The 22,474-nt window shown below is 37.4% G+C and overlaps 1 protein-coding gene and 1 long non-coding RNA gene across 2 annotated transcripts; both read right to left on the bottom strand.

Moving 5' to 3' along the window:
- Positions 1–7,177: 7,177 nt before the first annotated feature.
- LOC138310509 (uncharacterized) lies at positions 7,178–18,035 on the bottom strand. The gene is made up of 3 exons (XM_069251757.1): positions 17,565–18,035; positions 8,261–8,455; positions 7,178–7,945 (listed from the first exon to the last, which is right to left on the bottom strand). The coding sequence occupies exons 1-3, from the start codon at positions 17,968–17,970 to the stop codon at positions 7,296–7,298; spliced, it is 1,251 nt and encodes a 416-aa protein (XP_069107858.1). The 5' UTR covers positions 17,971–18,035; the 3' UTR covers positions 7,178–7,295.
- On the bottom strand, positions 12,036–17,558 carry LOC138310510 (uncharacterized). Its single transcript, XR_011206442.1, has 3 exons — positions 15,365–17,558; positions 14,080–14,336; positions 12,036–12,397 (listed from the first exon to the last, which is right to left on the bottom strand). It is a non-coding gene; the product is annotated as an uncharacterized lncRNA (long non-coding RNA).
- Positions 18,036–22,474: the final 4,439 nt, after the last annotated feature.

The following is a 22,474-nucleotide window of genomic DNA, read 5'->3' on the forward strand; positions in this document are numbered from 1 at the left end:
ATGGAGCTGTCGCCGAGCAGTTGGAAATCAGCGGTATCTGACGTCTCACTCACAAATATTTCATAACTTACCTTGGTGCATTTTCCCAAAAATCAATAACAACGAGAAACACAAAACATAACAGTTTATCTTAGTTCTGTTATCGAGCAAGTATTACCGACTATGACCTTTACCCGGGCATTGGTATTATCAGCCTATAAGTGGCATCGCCATGACGGAAAATATGCCCTAAATTTTCCGTGGTCACATGACGGAATCAACGTTTTCTACCACCTATCCAGACGAAATCCTTGTATCCCGGAATTGGCGTATTGGTTTTCTACCGAGGAAAGTAACTGGGAGATAGCCTATTGATGGTATGACCATTGAGCTGCTGAATGTTTGTCATGTATGTGTCGGTCAACGAATGCGATATAGACTAAATTCTTTATAGCCATGACTTTTGTTTTATTGTACGGAGGATAGACAATTGTTTTGCATGGTGTGTGATAGCCTATTTTGGGATGCAAAGACTGGGGTAAAGCTGATGACACTGTTTCGGATAGGGTACTACCTGTAATGTTGTTTTCTTCTGGAAACCTGTACTTGACCTGTTAACCTATTGTTCCCTTAGATGATCCCAGAATTGTTCTCCGACATTCAGATGTTCTGTATATTTAGGTGAGATGAGTGACCGTACACACATACTGGCGTAGGCCTAACTACTGTATGAAATTTCCCCGAACATTCCCGAGGAAAGCCCCTCGGTTGTAGCCCCGACTAGCGATTCATATTGTTGTTTATTACCGTTACAATGCTTGAACACATCTTTTTTATGTCAAATGCGTATATTTAATTGGGTCGAGTAGAATTTTGAAATCCGTCATGACTCAACTTATGACGCAAAATCTTATCGAAGCTTGAACTAGAAGTAGTCCGAACCTGCACCGCGTTTGTATATTTAAATATATGTATCTCATATTGTGTATATATCATATGGTGCTTTCCGATTTCTGTATGTGAAAATTACGGAACATCCAACTTTAGGACTCGATTAAAAACATCTAACACAACAGGTCTATCATTTTGAACAAATCGCGTAAAGCACAACATGAGGCCCAGAGGGCCTGTATCGCTCACCTGGTTTGAAATGCCAAGTAATGTTCTGAATACAGGTTCATTGTTTCTTTTCTGAAGGAATTTTTATATTAACCTATAAATCCCCTATTGGGCCCCACCCCTCCTGCCCCCAAGGGGTCGGAGCCAAAATTTATACAAGTTCTGTTCCCCTTCCCCCAAGGATGTTTATGGCAAAATTTGGTCACAATCCAAGCAAAAACTCTAGGACAAGTAGCGATTTATAGGATTTACCTCTATTTCCCCTATTGGGCCCCAACCGTCCTGCCCCCGGGGGACCAGAGCCAAAATTTATACAAGTTCTGTTCCCCTTCTCCCAAGGATGTTTGTGGCCAAATTTGGTTACATTTCATGTAGAACTCTATGACTAGTAGCGATTTAAAGGATTTACCTCTATTTCCCCTATTGGGCCCCGCCCCTCCTGCCCCGGGGGACCAGAGCCAAAATTTTTACAATTTCTGTTCCCCCTCCCCCAAGGATGTTTGTGGCCAAATTTGGTTACAATCCATGCAGAACTCTATGACTAGTAGCGATTTAAAGGATTTACCTCTATTTCCCCTATTTGGCCCCGCCCCTCCTGCCCCCTAGGACCAGAGCCAAAATTTATACAAACTCAGTTCTTATTCTCCCAAGGATACTGGCCAAATTTGGTTACATTCCATGCAAAACTCTATGACTAGTAGCGATTAAAAGGATTTACCTCTATTTCCCCTATTGGGCCCCACCCCTCCAGCCCCTGGGGGATCAGAGCCAAAATTTATTAAAGTTCTGTTCCCCTTCCCCCAAGGATGTTTGTGGCCAAATTTGGTTACATTTCATATAGAACTCTATGACTAGTAGCGATTTAAAGGATTTACCTCTATTTCCCCTATCGGGCCCCGCCCCCGCCCCTCCTGCCCCCGGGGACCAGAGCCAAAATTTATACAAGTTCTGTTCCCCTTCCCCAAGGGATGTTTGTGGCCAAATTTGGTTACATTCCATTCAGAACTCTATGACTAGTAGCGATTTAAAGGATTTACCTCTATTTCCCCTATTGGGCCCCGCCCCTCCTGCCCCCGGGGGACCAGAGCCAAAATTTATACAAGTTCTGATCCCCTTCCCCCAAGGATGTTTGTGGCCAAATTTGGTTACATTCCATTCAGAACTCTAGGACAAGTAGCGATTTATAGGATTTACCTCTATTTCCCCTATTGGGCCCCGCCCCTCCTGCCCCCGGGAGGTCAGAGCCAAAATTTATACAAGTTCTGTTCCCCTTCCCCCAAGGATGTTTGTGGCCAAATTTGGTTACATTCCATTCAGAACTCTAGGACAAGTAGCGATTTATAGGATTTACCTCTATTTCCCCTATTGGGCCCCGCCCCTCCTGCCCCCGGGAGGTCAGAGCCAAAATTTATACAAGTTCTGTTCCCCTCTCCCCATGGATGTTTGTGGCCAAATTTGGTTACATTCCATTCAGAACTCTATGACTAGTAGCGATTTAAAGGATTTACCTCTATTTCCCCTATTGGGCCCCACCCCTCCTGCCCCTGGGGGATCAGAGCCAAAATTTATACAAGTTCTGTTCCCCCTCCCCCATGGATGTTTGTGGCCAAATTTGGTTACAATCCATGCAGAACTCTAGGACAAGTAGCGATTTATAGGATTTACCTCTATTTCCCCTATTGGGCCCCGCCCTTCCTGCCCCCGGGGGGTCAGAGCCAAAATTTATACAAGTTCTGTTCCCCTTCCCCCATGGATGTTTGTGGCCAAATTTGGTTACATTCCATTCAGAACTCTATGACTAGTAGCGATTTAAAGGATTTACCTCTATTTCCCCTATTGGGCCCCACCCCTCCTGCCCCTGGGGGATCAGAGCCAAAATTTATACAAGTTCTGTTCCCCCTCCCCCATGGATGTTTGTGGCCAAATTTGGTTACAATCCATGCAGAACTCTAGGACAAGTAGCGATTTATAGGATTTACCTCTATTTCCCCTATTGGGCCCCGCCCTTCTGCCCCCGGGGGGTCAGTGCCAAAATTTATACAAGTTTTGTTCCCCCCTCCCCCAAGGATGTTTGTGGCCAAATTTGGTTACAATCCATGCAGAACTCTAGGACAAGTAGCGATTTATAGGATTTACCTCTATTTCCCCTATTGGGCCCCGTCCCTCCTGCCCCCGGGGGGTCAGTGCCAAAATTTATACAATTTCTGTTCCCCCTCCCCCAAGGATGTTTGTGGCCAAATTTGGTTACAATCCATGCAGAACTCTATGACTAGTAGCGATTTAAAGGAAATGTTGACGGACGGACGGACGGACGGACGGACGGACGGACGGACGGACGACGGACGCCGCGCCATGACATAAGCTCACCGGCCCTTCGGGCCAGGTGAGCTAACAACCCTTACATGTTCTGGCGAGATATTTTCGTAATAACCCGTACATTTTTTTGTATTCGACAGCATGTAGTTTCCGTCCGTGAATACCATTTTACATGATATTAGATAGTCAAGAAACTCGAAACTTGCCAGTATTGGTTTCAAACTTTCGTTTTGCAATATATTTGCAGTATTGCAGATAATGGAACGACAAATGGAAAATGTATGATCATTTTGCTTCGACATCGGAAGAATTCTACAAGATCAGAGATCTCCATGTGTCAACCATATTGAATAGGCACAATGGAAGGACCAGGAGAACCATTTAGTTCCATTGAAGTCCCAATATATGTAACGATCGTAATTGTGTCATGATTCAGATTTTTTTAATTCTATCGAATAAACATGCAGAAATAAGACTAAAACGAGGTAACGACCAGCTGGAAGTCTACTTTCATAAAGTTTGCTTTCACTTTAAAGCCGCATAATCCGTAACTTTCAGGGTCCGTAAATCAACAAAAGAAAATTAGGGTACATATATTATAAAAAGTTATCAACTTTCCCCTAATTACACACTAAAAAAAGTCCCGAGTTCAAAAGAAATGAATGATTAAATATGCATTTTCAATGCGTAAACGATCACGTGATTTTCCAGACAGAACGAAATGGCGCCCAGTCAAAAGTGTGTCGTTAATGTTAGCAGGAACTTCTACAGAAGAACTTGTTACTTATCACGAACAAGTGAATGTTTTGTTGTGTAATGAAGTTAAAGAGTCCACCAGAACAATATATATACATTATCGTCGTGTACACAGTACTTCCATTCGGTCATTTTGAGTGTTTACAATACGGCGATCGGTTGACTATGCTTTGCCTAATTTCCGGGGGCCACCGGAGGGATTTTTTTTTGGGAACGGTATTTATACTTCGTATAAAATACGTGTTGCGATACCATACATCGTACTAGACGTGATAATAAATTGTACAAAAAATGTACCAGATATATAAATAATGGTATTAAAAAAATATTGAAATAGACAAGATATACCGTACTAGATAGAGACAACAATGGTTATCTACATGTTCAAATCTCAAATTCAAATGATACTTTTTTAAATAAATATCTCAGACGATATTTGGCTTGCCTTGGATAACCATTTGTTTTAAAAAGGTCCAAATGAAATATAATAATAAATCAAGTAAAATAAGCACGGAGAGCAAATTTGACATAATATGCATTTTTGTTCAAAGTTAATACAATGAACATGTACGTGTACACATGTATACATATCTATTAGTGATAAAAAAATCACCATGTAGCGCCATAAACGAGTATAAAACTTTATACATGTATGTTTCTGATATTTATGTTGGAAAAGCTCCATGTTCTTTGAAAACATGATGATAAGTTTCTGGTGAAACTATAAACATTTGGTTATATGATTTCAAGGGTTACAGAAAGTTAAAAAAAATATATATATAAAAAATAAAGAAAGGGATTGAGGTTGAAATAAAGCGGTTTAATGTGTGTTAAAAGTTCTGAATGTCTAACATGCAATTATGTATATATTTTCTGTATAGATAATGAAGATAGCTCTCTTGGTTAAATTTGAAATACACATGTACATGGTAGCTTGCCAATGAACCATATAGCTACCATATTATTAATCCAATAATATTAGATCTCGATATTGAGAAAATTCTGATGTGCAATATCGAGGTAATGATCAAAAGTGTCTCGTCGTGCTATACCTCTAACATTGTTGGAGTACAATATTATATGATGTCCAGAATTTGCCTCTGAATCAAATGAACCAGAAACATGTATAATGAAAGACCTAGGTGTTTCTGATACAATCATATTCATAAACAGATAGCACATACATATACATTGTATAGTGTGCATGTACGCATATGGTGTCTTTAATTTTAAGTCAATAAAAATGACTGGAGTTCAAAACAGCATCCAGTAGTGTAGTAAATAAGCTGACCATAGCATGTGATTCTCATGTCATCAGAGTAATTGCAGTACCAACTTACAAAATGTCATCCCTCTGGGCCTTGTGGAACTTGAGAAGGAAATTGTTGAAGTTTTTAACATATTTGAAACACATAACCTTGAAAATAGGTCATTGTCATTTATATGAGGAAACTGAATATCACTGGGCACAAGGTACCTGCTGGCAAAATATCAGGCTTCTGGGTTTTCAAGCACTTGAGAAGAAAATTCTGAAAGTTTTGACATAAAAAAACAAGAGATCCCAGAGGGATCTTGGCGCCCACCAAAGAATGATCTATGTCTGACAATGGAAAGAGGGATCTTTTCCCTGCTTTTCAAACTTTTTCAAACACAACTACATATAAAATTTGAGACAGATCGCTATAGTACTATCTAAGAAATAGTGGTAACAAACTTCAACAATGAAATCCAAGATGGCAGACGTGCAGCCATCTTGTTGACCTATCAGTTACAAAATGCAATATGCACAACTAGGGCCCTAGGGGAACCTATATATGGAATTTGAGAGAGATCCCTTCAGTACTTTTTAAGAAATAGCAATAACAAACTTTAACTATCAAAATCCAAGATGGCTGCCTGTCGGCCATCTTGTTAACCGATCGGTCCCAAAATGCAATATGCACAACTAGGGTCCTAGGGGAAGCTACATATGAAATTTGAGAAAGATCCCTTCAATACTTTCTGAGAAATAGTGGTAACAAACTTACACTACCAAAATCCAAGATGGCCGTCTGGCAGCCATCTTGTTGACAAATCAGTATCAAAACACAATATGCACAACAAGGTCCCTAGGGGAACCTACATATGAAATTTGAGAAAGATCCCTTCAGTACTTTCTGAGAAATAGCGGTAACAAACTTTAACTATCCAAATTCAAGATGGCCGCCTGTCAGCCATCTTGTTGACCAATCGGTCCCAAAATGCAATATGCACAACTAGGGTCCTAGGGAAACCTACATATGAACTTTGAGAAAGATCCCTTTAGTACTTTCTGAGAAATAGCGATAACAAGAATTGTTAACGGACGGACGGAGGGACGGACGGACAGACGGAAGGACGGACGGAAGGACGGACCACGGACGAAAGGCGATTTGAATAGCCCACCATCTGATGATGGTGGGCGGGCTAATAAAAGGAACAAAATAAACCAAGGTCATTGATATGAGAAAAACTTTACAGCAGTCCATAGGTGGAACCTTCTGGTAATAGATGACTGCCCTCGGTCTTTTAGAACTTGAGAAGAAGACTCATAAGTTATTTTTTTTATTTTTTTCCCAGTGTCACCCTGAAAATAGGTCAAGGTCTATTACATGAGGAAAATCAATACCTGTTATCGTTAGATCTTGGAAAATGAAGAAGGGAACTTTCTCAAACTTCATATAAAGGTTTACATATTACAGATCCTTTGCTTTGTTTTTTTTATCTTTGAAATGCTAAGTTTTTATAAATTAAGTACTCTGTAATTAATTATGTTTAGGGCGGACGGACGGACGGACAGACAGATGGATGACCTATGAAAGGCTAACAATAATACCAGCAGATGAATATTTTAGTTGCCTTGGTAATGTTTTCATGTATTGCAAAAATACCATTTTTGTTCCAAAATTTTGAAAGTTTAAATTCTCAAGTTTTACCATAGATATGGCTTGTTTATCAAAAATGCTGGCAGAAAAGGGTGACAAAGTCATTGATGAACCAAAATGTCAGGTTTTCTTTAAATTTTCTTAAAGAAATCTGGGTTTTAATATCAATTAACACATACATGTCAGAAGTGCAACATCATGCACATTTTGTGATTAATCCACCTATTGACTACTTTCCTTTGCATTATCTGCTTTCCGTGCAAATCTGATGAGCTTAATTTGCATCTCTGTAAAAAAGTCTGATTCTGAATCCCAATCTACATCTGAATCAGTTTCAAGGTGAAAAACCGGAACACCAACATTTCCTGCCTTTAGACAGTTTTTATAGATCTCTAATTTTGCCTTAGCATGTGTAAAGAAATCAGCTTTACAATCAGTTTTTAGAGACTCTGGCAAACCACTACATAAGTACTTGTAGTTAACCACAAACCATGACACTAATATGGCAATCAAGTTAACCTTTGCAGGATCTTCTAGACTGGTTGGTCCAACATGCCACGGAATGTAAGTACTTTCTAGAAGAACATCGTGTTCTGAATCATAGAAGTATACCACTAAACCACCACTTCCTATCCCAATACAGGGAAACATGAAATGCCTACTTAATGGATGCATTTGTTTCTGAAGAAAAGAAAACACAACACTTTGGGCGATGATCTGTGGATTCCTTTTAAGATTTCCACTGGAGGATTTCAGCTTCACTTCTACAGATGACTTTCCTCCTGGACTTTCTGGATCATTGACAAGTTTGTTCACAATCACATTATTGTTAACCACGATATCCATGTTGCCATGCCAAACCTCTTCATTCCCTGTAAATATAGTAAATACGTTTCCCTGTCGTTTTACCAACCAATCATTGTAATAAAATATTCAATAAACATCTGAAAACCATATGTAAGCATACAGAACAAATTATCTAAGGTTCATGTCCCTTTAAGATCATTGATATGAGGAAAATTTAATGTACTCTTCCAAATATACCTCAGGGCCAAATATCAGTTCTCAGTTGCTTATAGCTTTCTAGAAGATGCAAGTTGACACAAATGGACAGATGATGGGCAACACGTTTTTCCTGCTACATACCTCTTTGTGCTATGTAAGCTAAAAACTATGTTATTGCTTACCAATGCTTGTATCCCCAAAGTTTCCTGTGAGCTGGCACTGAGCTATACATGGGCATTTCTCAACTTTTCCAGCACAATTTTTGTCAATGGTATATTTGGATGAAGTTGCTAACTTTCCAAACAAATGGTTTGCAAGCACCATTGTCGAATGTGTTTCGCCAAAACTGTCAAAGTCTTTGAGAGCAGCCTGTGCATCTGAAATTACAATCATATATGGTCAAGTAATAATAGCGACAGGAGTAAGTACAGACAAGTAGATTGTCAAATTTTCAAGGCTGTCTGCCTCTTAATCAAGACACAAAATACAACCACATGACACATGAAATGTACCAAAGACACAGTGAGATTGGCATATATCAAGGGAGACATACAGCATTGGAAAGTTCCACCAACATAATGCTTATATGGCAACAGAAACACAGCAGCATACAGTGAGGGTAACATAACCCAGTGAGACTAAAATAATATATATTTTAGATAAAATATTAACTTTGTATCATCCGATGTACAAATGACTATGAGCATGTAAATTCAAAATTTGTGATCAATGTCATATTACAAATACAAGATCAGGCCCAGGTCGTCTGACTACCTACATAACAAGAGGCCCATAGGCCGTAACCGTCACCTGAAATCTGATACTAAATTTGGACTTTCATCCACTAGCCAACTCATTCTTTTCACAGGTCCAAACAAACTTGTCCAAGATATTATTGATATATGGCACAATGTCCAATAACAATATCATTACAAAGGGTAATAACCTGCAAACAAAATTTCATCAAACTCAGTTAATAACTACTTGATTAATTATGTTCACAAGGTCCAATAGTAATATTATCACAAAGGGCAATAACTCTGTAAGTTATCGTCGAATGACCCTGTTTTTGAACTCTACTGAGATCTCATTAATATAAAGCTCCATACAAAGTTCCATTAAACTTGATGGATAATTACTCAAGTTATCGTGTTCACAAGGTCCAATTGTAATATTATTACAAAGGGCAATAACTCTATATGCTACTGTTGAATAATCCCCGTTTTCGATAAAAAGCTTCTTACAAATTTTCATTTAACTTGGTTGATAATAACTCAAATTACCATGTTCATGCGGAAATGCTAACGCAGGACGCACAACGACGAATAAAAGACTATTGCAATGGGTCACCCTGACTATAGTCAGGTGACCTAAAAATGTTTGGAATTGGATGTTGTTTAAAAACCCACGATTACTCAATAATGATACGAAATGGCAGCCATAACCAACATTAGGTCTCCTTAGTGAAAGAATACTTCCGACCGAATTTTCTCAAACTCCCAGGAGTCATTCAAGTAAGGATTTATCTCAATTTCCCTAATGGGCCCATCCTTCTGACCCTAAGTGAACTTCCACTCCTTTTATAGAACATTAGATCCCTTTGGCCAATGACACTTCAGAATAAATTAAATCAAAATCCATTCAGGTGTACAGAACCAGCTATAGTAGGATTTAAAGAATTTATTACATTTCCCCAATTGGACCCCCATTTATACGTAATTTGTTCCCCTTCACAAGTAGGCTTCGACCAAATTTGGTCAAAATCTATTCTACCATTCATAGCTAGTAGGGATTTTTGTTAAAAGTTGATTGACGACGGACACCGCGCCATGACATAAGCTCACCGACCCTTCGCTGGTTATTAGATATATGTCTTATATTACGAATACATGTAATCACTGTACAGTTTTCACGACTAACCTAGTTCCCGCCATGTTCATTATTTAGTGTACATCAAACACTTGTCTAATCTATCAAGATAATTTGGATATTATAGAGACTATCAATTGGATGGGAAATATTTTCATTGATGCATTATAAATTTAAATGATGTCTTTATCCAGGTTGTGAAAGTGATGACCCCCTTCATGTCAACTAATGTCAATGTCCAAAATCTTAATATGGAATATGTGACCTCGTGGGCAGTCAAGTCAGTCAAGTCAGATGATCCATACCAGAGGCAAAAAGTACGCTCCAAGAGGATAGGGGAGCAAGGAAAACACCATTGGCATCTAACATTTTATTGGAGCTTTCTTAGACAGTTTGAGTGAAATTGCCAAACTTGGGATACAAAATCACCAACTTCTACCAAGAGCTACACTGTCTTCACAAGAGATCCCAAAGGGGTCCTAGCACCCACCATTGGATACGATCAATGCCAGTCAGGGAAAGACTGATCTTTTCTCTGCTTTTCCCTTTTTCCCTCTGTTATTTAATCATTTGACAAACAAGAGACAACTTATCTGCATATCCATTAGGAGCTCTGTGAAATATTATTATAGTCTCCTACAAATTCTGAAATGTCCATGTCCATATTTGATTCAAATTGAATTATCAAAATCCAAGATGGTTGCTTGTCGGCCATGTTGTTTTCCGATAAGTCCCAAAATACAATAAGCATAACAAGGGACCAGGAGGAATCTATATATATGTGAATTTTCAGAAAGATCATTTCAGTACTTTCTGAGATCTAGCTGTAACAAAATCTAATTGTCAAAATCCAAGATGGCCACATGGCTTCCATGTTGTTTTTCCAATAAGTCCCAAAATTCAATATGCATAATTAGGGACCAGGGGGAACATATAAATCAATTTTGAGAAAGGTCCCTTCTGTGCCAAATTTTAATACAGGTATATACTTTCTTTACATCTAAACATGGTGTTATGCATTTATCTCTTGAACTATAGATGAACTTTACATAAGGTCAAACAAAATATATGTCTGTTAAGGGCTACATTGGCAAAAACAACAGGGTATCAAATAATGGCCGGAACCGGAGTCTGAGATTGAAATCACGACTTTTAAATTTTTTTCGTAGAAAAGTCGAAAACAAAATTAGGGTCGGAGGTTAAAAATTTGGGTTGGTCGGGTAACCATGAACAGACATATATTTTTTTGGCCTAATTTATCTAAACATGTGTCATAACTGTGGTGTCTGGGTTAGAGGAAACACTCAGTTAAATTCAATTTTTCAACTTATTGTCATACATGAATTTTCATAGGATGTATATTGATACAAACAACATTTTAAGATCCTTTAGGTGATATTTATTCCATGACATGATATGTATTCCATCATCAACAAAGTCATGTGAATTTAGATAAGATGACACTTGTTTCATTTAATAAATGCAGAACTTATTTATGTACAAACACTATCAATAAAAATAAAAATGGTCTCTTAATAACTCTCTGTTTTGATTTCTTTTGAACATTTAGTTAATAGTTTACTTGAAACTTGAAAGCTTTGAAGGAAGTCGATGTCTGTTCAGTAACTTCATTGTTGAACGCAAACATACAATTTACAATCTGGGCAAAACCCTGCATCACTATAGGCTTCCTTCTAATGTTCATGCACCCAAATTGAAACCATTCATTTGAACAGTTGGCATTTGTACACTACAATTTTATCATAAGTTGGCTCCTGACAAATGCAATACCATTTGTCCAGTCTGTGACGTTATTTTTTTTAGCTGCTAGTCATTTGGACTAGTAAACCCCCAAATTTTACTAATCCCGACTAATTAATCACAAGCCAAAATTAAAAAAAATACACAGCCGTTTTGCGTCAGCACTTCAGTCATGATCAGCTTATGGTTTTTGGCCCAAGTTACAGTCTGAATACATTCGTGATTGCAAAATGACGCACCCAGACAAAAATAATCGCATACAAAATGCAGTCAAAATGTGTTGACGTATGCAATTGACCATCAATCTTGAATATATAGTATTTACCAGCTACTAGTCCAATTGAACTAGTTCATTACAACTGCCACTAGTCTGGCTGTAAAATGACTAGTCATGGGCATCAAACTGTTTGTCCTCACTCTCTCATTTAACTTTTTGTCCTCCATCCTTGAAGCACACATACACATTGTAGGATTGTTGTCTCATTGCTGCTTGGCACACACTTCTCATGAAAACCTGGTTCTTGGTTGTGTTACTGCTTAGACTGTTGACTCTCCACTCTCAAAATAAATTCCACCCCTCGACTTTATGACATTGCGTGGTAATTTGGTACATAATGACTCGTTCATCAATATCCTCTCATCACCCCATCCTGTTTTTGGAGCCACTCTCTCTTGAAAACCCATTAAACCTGAAAAACGACAAAGAAAATGTGGTTTTATCTTCAAAAAAAAAAAAATACAGCATTGTTACTTTAAAAAAAAAAATCAGTTATTAGATAAAAGCGAACTGTTGAAGGATGAAATGTATATAAATGCATTTAAATTACATATGATTTTCTCATGATTGACAATGGTGAGTTTAACTAAATATTACTATTAATTATAGTGTTGTACTGATGATCGACAAGAATCAATTAAAGGGACAATTCAATGAGGCTAATTTTGCTACATATGCATAACCACGAAGCAAAATATGACGTAAATGTATTGTTCTACATTCCTTATGAAACATCACAAGAAATATTGACAAATTTCACAACATTATAAATTTTTTGATTGATACTGTTGAAATTCCAAATCGTTGATCAATATGTTTAAGCAGATACATTAACGACATGTACGCTGTACCCATACCCGAACCAAAGTCACGTACGTTATTCAAATGCAATACATAACTACTGAGGACTTGGTGAAATTATATTTAGACAAGAACATGTACCTAATAACGTAAACGCACTTATGTAAGAGCGATTTGAGTAGTTCTAGACACAAAATTCTTTACTACATCTGCAAGGGCTAGGATTCAGCATACAAGACGACCGACCACAATGTGTTATGGCGGACAGAAAGCGTGTTCAAACATTTCACATACATTTCACTACAGTGGGCTTTTCTAGCATATCACAGAAAAACCAACTAATTTAATTTCATCAGAACCTGTTTTTCCCATATATATGCAGATTTTAATGTACTCTTAGACAGAATTGTCCCTTAATTTTAACTACAAGATGAACCTCAGCGTAAACCGACCTGATCGTTGATTCAATCATTTCGTAATCGATTGGTAAAGTAGGTGATTAACTAGCCTTACTGACAGTAAATAAAATCCACTTTGGATAATTGAAGCCTTATTTATTATTTATGTCCCTAGTTCAATCATTCCCTCAATATCTTTCAAAATATGGTAAAAAAGGAAAATTTAAATTTGACAAACATTCTCTACATTATATTTACCATCTAAGATTATCAATCCGATTAAAATACAGATCCTTATTATCACTACGTTTGATAAGAGGATTTAAGAAAATCCCATTAGGGGTCATGTCCTGGTGACCTATGGAAATGGCCAGTCAAATTGCTGCTTGCAAAATTTTGACAGTGAATTTCAGGGGAGGAAATAGTTTGAGAAAGCTGTCAGAATTATGTTCATGTACGTAGTCATCTCGCCCAAAGAGCACAACAAAGCTAATTGTATATGTATACTTAGCCGAAATGAAGATATCAATTGATGTAGCAAGGTGTAGAAACTGCATTTGATCTGAAGAACACGTGGTACAAAGGTCATCTGGACGTGACACCTTATGGGATGTTTTCAAATCCTCTATTAAACGGAGTGGTTATAAGAATCTGACGTGTTTTAATTGGATTGCTAAGATTATGTCATACAATGCAAAATAACAAGGAAATCCAATTACTTACCTTAAGTGATTATCATGTCAGGTAAGTTATCTGATTCCATCCAATGATTGACTGTACCGATTGGACTGATAGATTTTTACCTGATTATTAAACCCTATTTCTTATTCTCGTAATACAGGACGTCGCTTTTGGCGTGTTTGTTTCACAGTAGCAAACATTAAGCCAGATCTACCTTTATGTGATATTGTTGGGTTGAACGCCATGATGTCAATACATTCTGGACAGAACCATGAGCTCACAACGTCAACTTCATCAGCGTCCATGTCAACACAACTTGCGTGAAACCATTCTTAGCAATGTTACATCTGATCATTACTCTGTCAGGATCATCCTGTGACCTTCATACACAGTAGAGTTGTCTATCTTTTTTCTTACTCTCCTCTGTATGTCCAGGTTCATTGGTCTGCTTCCTTTTCTTTGACATTTTGACTGTTAAAAAACAAGACATAAAGAGAAACCTCAAGATGATTTTCAATAACACTAGACAAATACGTTTTAAATCAGTTTTAAGAGAAGCACCTAAGTATTATTTCCAAGCACTTTTAAGATTCGAAATTTGAATGATTAAAATGCCGACCAACGTAAGCAAGACATGTGTTCAGAACTTTTTCAATTTTCATTCCGTTCACTTACAGGTAAGCCATGCAGGGAGTCTAATCTGGCAGCCATATTTATTTACATATTTGTACACCTGTATGAATTGATGAGTTGAATCTTAAAGTCTTGTGTATAACACAAAGATCGCTTTACCTAACATTAACAGTACCCAGGAGACGTGTACGGATATATTTTTGCTCCTAAAGCATGCATGCACCAAAAGCATGCATGGACTTATAACAGACTTATAAGAGATTACATGGACGATTTCCTTTGTCAGCATGTCATGCCAGTGTTTTGGCAAATTTCATAAAAATATCAAGATAACATGAATTAAAATACAGTGGAACTTGGTTGATATGAACTCGGATAATTCGACAACCCGGCTTAATACGAAGTACTTTGCCGGTCCTGATCGAATTACCTCTTTATCTTTGTTTAAAGAACACGGATAATTCGAATTCGGAAAACTCGAAGAACTCTGATAAAACGAAGTAAATTGTGGGTCCGAATTACAAAAATCATACATAAAATGTTCTTATAAATCGAAATGAGATTTTGTGGACAACGAGTTCGCCGAAAATGCCGATTTTTTCCCATAAATCTTCTGTAGAACAGCATTTCAAAATATATATCTACGTTTTATTGTTATAATTTTGCAACTACAATCGGCGATTTTGACATCTCTCTTGTTCACATCATTTTACGACATGGAACTGGTCTATATATACCAAGTAAAAAGATCGTAATTAGACATGAGAACTCGCTTAATTCGAACACTCGGATAACTCAAAGTTTTATCTCGGTCCCTTTGAGTTCGTGTTAACCGAGTTCCACTGTACCAAAAAGTTAATACTTACTTGTTGCGCTGATGTCACCAGCTGGTGAGCTTTCTATACTGCAGAAAAGTGTATTTATCGTTCGACGTTGCAAATTTCAACGTAAGGTGCATGTGCCAGTTTACACCGCCATGACAGTTTTACATACCGAGGTTCACCGCTTAAACTGGCAGTTAGGAGGCACGCAACTGGAAATCGGTCAATTCAGCCGTTGCCTGTTGAAAAAAAGAAGAAAGTGCTTGATATCAAAGCTCATTCCAGTGCAATGCAAGATGTTTTACAAATAAAATTCAAACTGCTCATCATCATTCTATAGCATATCATCATATTTTCGATGATTTTTTTTCACAAGATGTCGGCATAAGCATCGTCAGTAAAAATATAGCTGTATTGGCCTTATCGTATGACATTTTCAGAAGATTTTTTACATGATTTTGATTCTTTATCAATGATATTATCATTATCAGGTCCTTTAAGAACTTTTGTAATAAACTATCTTGCCTTTTAGATCACTTGCTAGAGGTATGAAAATTGGTCAAGCATGGTTAGTTGGTCTTAGGCAGGTTCTATTGACACCCTACACGGTTCAGTCACAGTGCCAAGATAATTACCCTAATTTGCTGATCAATTATTGTCACTATTCCGACCAGGTGTTACCTTGTACAGGTATTAACTGTTAGGTCTTGATCAAGATTGAGAAGGACAAGTTTACCAGACCTATATAGTCATTGTGGAAAAAAGGGCATGGCGCCCAAGAATAAAAGAGCAAGGCGTGGCGCCATGATAATCAGGTTTGTGGGAAACACAAATCAAGAAGCTAACCTGAATGTATCCAAAGATTTGTATGCCCGTAATGACTCCTTTGTGTAAACTCCTGGACTATCTACCAGGTATGTGTAAATACTGTTGAAGGTAACACCAGGCCATATACTGTCAAGTCATTTACCCAGCCAGATGAAAGTTTGTAATTAGGATCAGGAAGTTTATTGATACCTTGGTTGAATGAAAGCTTTTTTTTCCTTCCAATGTCTGGCTTCTCATGGCTGGTCTTCAATAACTTCAGCTAGCTGGCATAATTTTCTAGAAAAGTCTCCGGCTAAATTTTTGGAAATCTTCTTAGAAAATCTTAAATTTGTGCAGTGTAAAGTTGGGAAGTTAGGGTTTACACTGCCTGTCAATAGTTTCTCGCTGTGTTATCCCCCAACATGGTTGGAGTAGTCTTCAATGGAATAAGCGCAATTGTCAACGTTTGCTTTGATGCCATTTTCGATCTTCGAAGACTGCATACCGGTTGGAGCCCTGCATACTTTACAAAGTCACAAAATGGCTGATAATTCGCCCTATTCAAATTACGATATTATGCTCGTCACAATAAATTAATCAGTGGAATACCACTATGATAATGAAATCAGGACTTCTTCCCGACCCGCCACAAGCTTCATTACGATTTCCATAAATTATAACCAGCTAGGTAACTTAAATTTACTTTTTACTGAAACATTTCAGCATCATTTTCTAAGCAAAACATGCACTAAAACAAATAATTTAGAACCAGTTTTTTTTAATCTAAAGGGTAGGCCTTTGTATGCAGGGAAACTTATAAAAGTGAAGCTTTTTCAACGCGCGAAGCGCCTCGAAAAATGAAGCTCTCTGTTCTGGTAACATGTACGCAAGTAAAAGTACATACTGAGATCAATGACCTGCATGCATGCATGGTTAAAATATTTCGTACTTCCGGTTAAACCTGTTCCGGTTTGATTGTGCGTTGCTCCGGTACTGCTTTCCACAATACATATATTTAACGAATGCAAATGCATTAACAGGAGTTATACAACATTTTTTATTTCTTTTTAAATATCAATAATAACACTTTTGAAAATTAAAAGCTATGGAATACAGTCGTAATATCCACCAAGCAAAAGATGAGCACAAGGAATCATATGATATCACATCACGTCAACAAATGGCGCAAAATCATATGAAGCACCCCAGGCCTGTGGCACTGCATGGACACAGAAAATCAACGTTCAAATCCGAATTTTTGATTTATGTTAAAATAGAAGTTTTATTATGCTTGATAATCATTACGTCACACACTACTATAGTATAGGTTTACTTTAAAGTACGTCCTTTTATTTTTTAATTGTGTATTCTAATATATTGAAATAAGAAAAGAAAATAAATAAGGAGAGTTTTGCTCTTCCCATGCCGTACATTTTACCTTTGTCATTCAGATATTGTAAGAGTTTGTGAAGAACAAACTTTTCTTGTTGATTCTGTGGGATTGTCCTTTTCGCAACGAAATCGGAAAGAAGATTAAGGCCGTTCTTGAAAATGCTTCCAAAAAGTTTTCTTTTCCTTCTTATCGGTTTGATACTGCAATACGCTTTCGAGAAAGGGATCCCTCCTGTTTCATCTGCACCATTGCAATTCAAAAATTGCAATGCCGAGAACATATAATTACCACTGCAACACAGTTCACCCAAGCTATTCGCAATTTGTCTACAAAGTTTGTCTGGGAAATTTAAGAATAATGTGTCTTCATCATCACCACGAAGTTTCTTACAAGGTGCCGACGTTGCTTCCACCAGATCTATATTTTCGCTACCAATACGTTTCCCAGCCATCGTCCCTGGTTTCCGCGCTACGCGAACATAGTTTGGGTTAGTCTCGTTCAACCAGACTCTTTTTGGCTTCGTATGCTACGGCCGTATGCTACGCCAGCCAACTGTCAAGCGTCTGGTTGAACAAGACTAAGTTCCGGTGGATGGGGCTACCGACAAGAGCCTGCTAGACAAGCTATGCAGGATATAATAATAATCAAAGTACTGAAAGTACTGAAAACAGATTCATTCATATTTTCAAATTTCTAGAATCTAATTTCAAGTTTCTTTAGTTATTTTAAGAACTATTTGCAGACATGTATGCAGTTTGAATTTCGCAGTCAGTATATGTCCCTCTTAATACTGGGCTTTTAGGGTTGCAATTTAGTGAAATGTTGTGAAAATATCAGAATACATGTACATGTATATTGAAAGTTATAGATCTATGTTGGCATGAAAACGATAATGCAAGCATTGTACCAAAATAAGTAGGCCTATCATGATTATTTTACGAAGACCTAAAATGGTATTTTGACAAGGTCCATTTTTTGAGTGAGATACATTGTAGTGGAATAAGGACTAGCATGTACAATTCCACGTAACAAAGCCACGCGATCACACAATCCGCAAGACAACCTGAGATGGAGTAATCTCTACTTGGCAGGATTTGCACTAATGAATGGACACAACATTAATAATGAGGCCTTTTGAATAACAAGGTGATATATCAAAGGTGAAGATCAGATATAGTAAATTTGAAATCTGAAAACATTTCACAAAACGGGGCTGCATATGGATGGTCAACGATCACAGATTATGAGGTCAAAGTTCAAGGTCAACTTCAGTGAGACAATATGTCACGCTTTGCAATGCCCTTGATCATTCCAATGAGGATTTAATTTCCCAAACTGACAGTCAACACGACCTTTAATTGTATGAAACAAACAAGTTTGATTTGTTGCAAAGTTCTACGTGTTTAATGACCGCCATTGCATTTGAAAATAAACAAAGACACTGCAAAGCGGATCATAACCCTTTGCCGATGTTTAGCCTTGACCTTCGACCTGTGACCTCATTAAATAGATGCATTAAATAGATATAGTCCTTGGACGATGGGACATCAATAAACCAAGTTTGACAAAATATCCATTGTTAACAATTCAACTTTTATCGTTGACCATGCACATATGGCATTATTGTATCCAATATATCTGAAGATTTACTTTGATATTTGACCTCTATAGTCAGTATGTTGGTGAATCAACCCGCCAAGTTTGAAGAATATTCATTTAACAGTTCAACTTCTATCGTTGACCACCCATCTGTAACCCAATTTTCTCAAATTTCTCAAAGTTTGACCTTAACCTTTGAGCTCCATATTCAATAGTTCCATGTAGTAAAAATTGACTTTTGTTGAAATGTTCACATTTTCAGCTTCATATGCTTACATGACGATCTTTTATTACCTTAAATTGTAATTAAGTAATCTTCAACTCATATATACATTCCAAAAAAGATCTTAATCGTAAAAATCAATTTCATACTGAGATATTTTTGATCAGACTACCAGTCAACTGATATATTTATATCCGTACAGTCTATGTTTCTTTTTAATTGAATAGTTCACAGATCTGTATGTTATAACATGAATTACATAGAGGTTACACAACGAGTGCTTGTAGGATATGGAATTTATTCCACTCGCTATTTAAGCTCGCGCCTTTTGTAACTATTAAAAATAATTAACAAGAGAGAAATAAATTCCATATCCAACAATCACGAGTCGTGTGACCTGTTTCTACCACAATAATATTTATTTGGCGCTGGCGTATTTGAATACACATTTTTTTGTCATCATATGCAAAACAAGCGTAGTAATATGACCAATATTTACAAAGAATCTAATTAATATTCAAAAACAATATTTCACAATTAATTTAAAAATTCCAAGTTTGTTTAGTAATGAACAATTTTTTTAGACAAAACGATAATAGTTGAACAATTTGCAAACATACAGGGCCATTTCCTTCCGTTCGCATTAAAACAAATTACAGACAATATGCGCGCAAACGAAAGATGTACACCCGAGAGTCGTCATGTCACCAGAGGGCAATTGTATATTGCTTAAATAACTGGTAACATGGAAACACAATAGATGAATATTTAGTTGTAATGGTCTGAAAAAGGTGTAGCGGTGAGTATATTTAGGCATTAGCTTACAACTCTTAGACTAGTTTAATCAGATTGAAGTTTTTCGATAGAACAACGATTTCTCAAACATTCCGCTCTGGCATTATATATGTATAATATGAAAATTTAATTGGATTGAGATTTTTGTGAATGCTTTTGAACCATAAATATAAACAAATAATCTAGATTTTGTAATACAATTGTAGTAGAATCATCGTGATAAAGACATATTTCTTTAATTGAAAATCCAAACCATGAAAAAAACACATTTTAGGTTATATCGTACTATAGAATCTGGACCTTAATCTTAAGGACACCGATAATGCTTAAAACTCTCTTTCGTTTATGAGAAAATGGTAACATGAATTCAGTGTCGCTATTCTATCATGACTTCGCTTATTTCAATGTCAATGACAGCAAAGGTTTGGTGGTAAAATATCCCATCAAACATTTCAACTCCAGGACACAAATGTGGATGCAACTAGGGGCAATCGCAAAGTGTAAAACAAATCAATACAATGCAATAGAATAATTGCTGATTTCCGAAACACTTCCTTTTGGCACGATACATATTTTGTACAGATTAAGACAATGATATCCACAAATTAGAATTACCAACTATAATGTTTATATACGTTCCCACCGTTTCCCACAATTCTGATCCAAGAGATTGTTCTAGCGGTTTCTGATGCGAACCAATAGCATAATATACTGTATTTAAGAATAAGCTCATAATCACCATAATCTAAAACGTATTCGCTTGGCGCTCAGCGCAAGCAGAGTAGGACGACTGGTTAACCCGTTATCAGTATGATGTGACCAGGTGTACTGTATAGTGTCTCTTGTTGTATGTTTTAGAGATGGAGTATACAAAGGAAAAGAGTTATAACAAGGAGATACATCACGGTTATACACTACAGCCTCCAAAACCACACATCCACTCACCGCACCTTATTACACACACGTGTAGAGGTCATCGTTAAAAAGCCCCTGCCTATTACTAGGACGTTAAATCTAACAAACCAAACCAATATCTGGATTAATAATATGCACAATAAAAGTGGTTATAGTAGTAACTATATGTATATAAAACAGTTATTGTTTTAAGGGAGTGGGACGACTGGTTCGCCTGCGTGTTGCTTGGTGTCGTTGGCGGCACGCTTCACTGATATATCAATATGCACAAGGGAAGAGTTTCAGTATAAACGACGTCACATTTACAACACGAAAATACCACAGTCTCCCAAAACACGCACCTCGCACTTTACACACGCCACATACACGAGAGGTCGTCCTAAAATGGTCATGGCTGTTAATAGAACGTATATATAACAAAGAAAACAAAGGCTTCATTTAAATTTATCTTTTAATTTGAAAAAAGCAAATATTTCCACGAACACACTTGATGTTGATGACGCATGTTCATGCCTCGTATCTTAGCTCTCATCACATGCTGACCACCATCATCATTTAACCTTGGTTTATATCTCTATTGTACATACTGGGAGCTGATTCCGCTGGGGGCTGACAAGTACACGCCACGACCTGGTTGTTATATATAAAATTCCCTTTGATTAAATCATTTCTATTGTCAGGCGCTCCAACAACGCTTCCCTGGCGGTCATAATGAGGTTGGGCAGTGTATTTTTGAAACCGTCCCGAAACTTGTGGTATATCCCGCGACGAGTCAATATGGCGTGCCACGTTGTTGCGGAGGCGTTCTACTGATCTGAAGTTATCAGACTGTGCAAACAGCGAGTTGTCCTGGGCAGGAGTGCGGCTTCTTCTGTCAATACTGCTTTTAAACAATTCGTCTGTTCTTGGTAGAGATTCAAACAGTCGTGGCTCTACAGACCTTTCGATATCTTGGTAATCGCTTTGTCTAAAACGATCCCGGGAGGACAACCTATCGACACTATTATAATTTGGGTCCAGTTCTCTTTCTCTGCCAACGTAGTCGGTGCTGCCTTCGGACCTCATCGTTGATGAACTGCTAAACTCTTGACGCTGACGGTTTGATTCTAACCGTCTGTCGTGCTTTTGGAATGCTTGGGTTTTTTGTATAAGTTCTTCAGGTGTCATAGATGAAGACTTTTGGGAGTCAATCGTTTCTTCGATAATAATATAACGCTTCTTCGGCGTCATTTTTGCTTCGGCCCTACTGTCTGTGTGAACTTTTGGAGCCGATGAAATAGCGTTATCTGTTTCAGTTGTTTTCGCAACCAGGACCCAAGGTTTTTCTTTCTGTTCTGCTTTAGGTTTACGATTGTTGGGAATACTGTTGAGTTTTTTCTCAATATGATTTAATGCTACAGCCATTTCATCTAAAGAACGCTCT

Source organism: Argopecten irradians, chromosome 16 (assembly GCF_041381155.1).
Source record: "Argopecten irradians isolate NY chromosome 16, Ai_NY, whole genome shotgun sequence".
Lineage (NCBI taxonomy): Eukaryota > Metazoa > Mollusca > Bivalvia > Pectinida > Pectinidae > Argopecten > Argopecten irradians.

Bases quoted from the DNA above. Each gene is read 5' to 3' on its own strand.
- LOC138310509 (XM_069251757.1), bottom strand. From the start codon at position 17,970: ATGGCTGGGAAACGTATTGGTAGCGAAAATATAGATCTGGTGGAAGCA. The intron at 8,456-17,564 runs GTAAAATGTACG...TTGTAATTTCAG, and splicing joins ACAATATCTGAATGACAAAG to ATGCACAGGCTGCTCTCAAA. The intron at 7,946-8,260 runs GTAAGCAATAAC...CTATATTTACAG, and splicing joins CTTTGGGGATACAAGCATTG to GGAATGAAGAGGTTTGGCAT.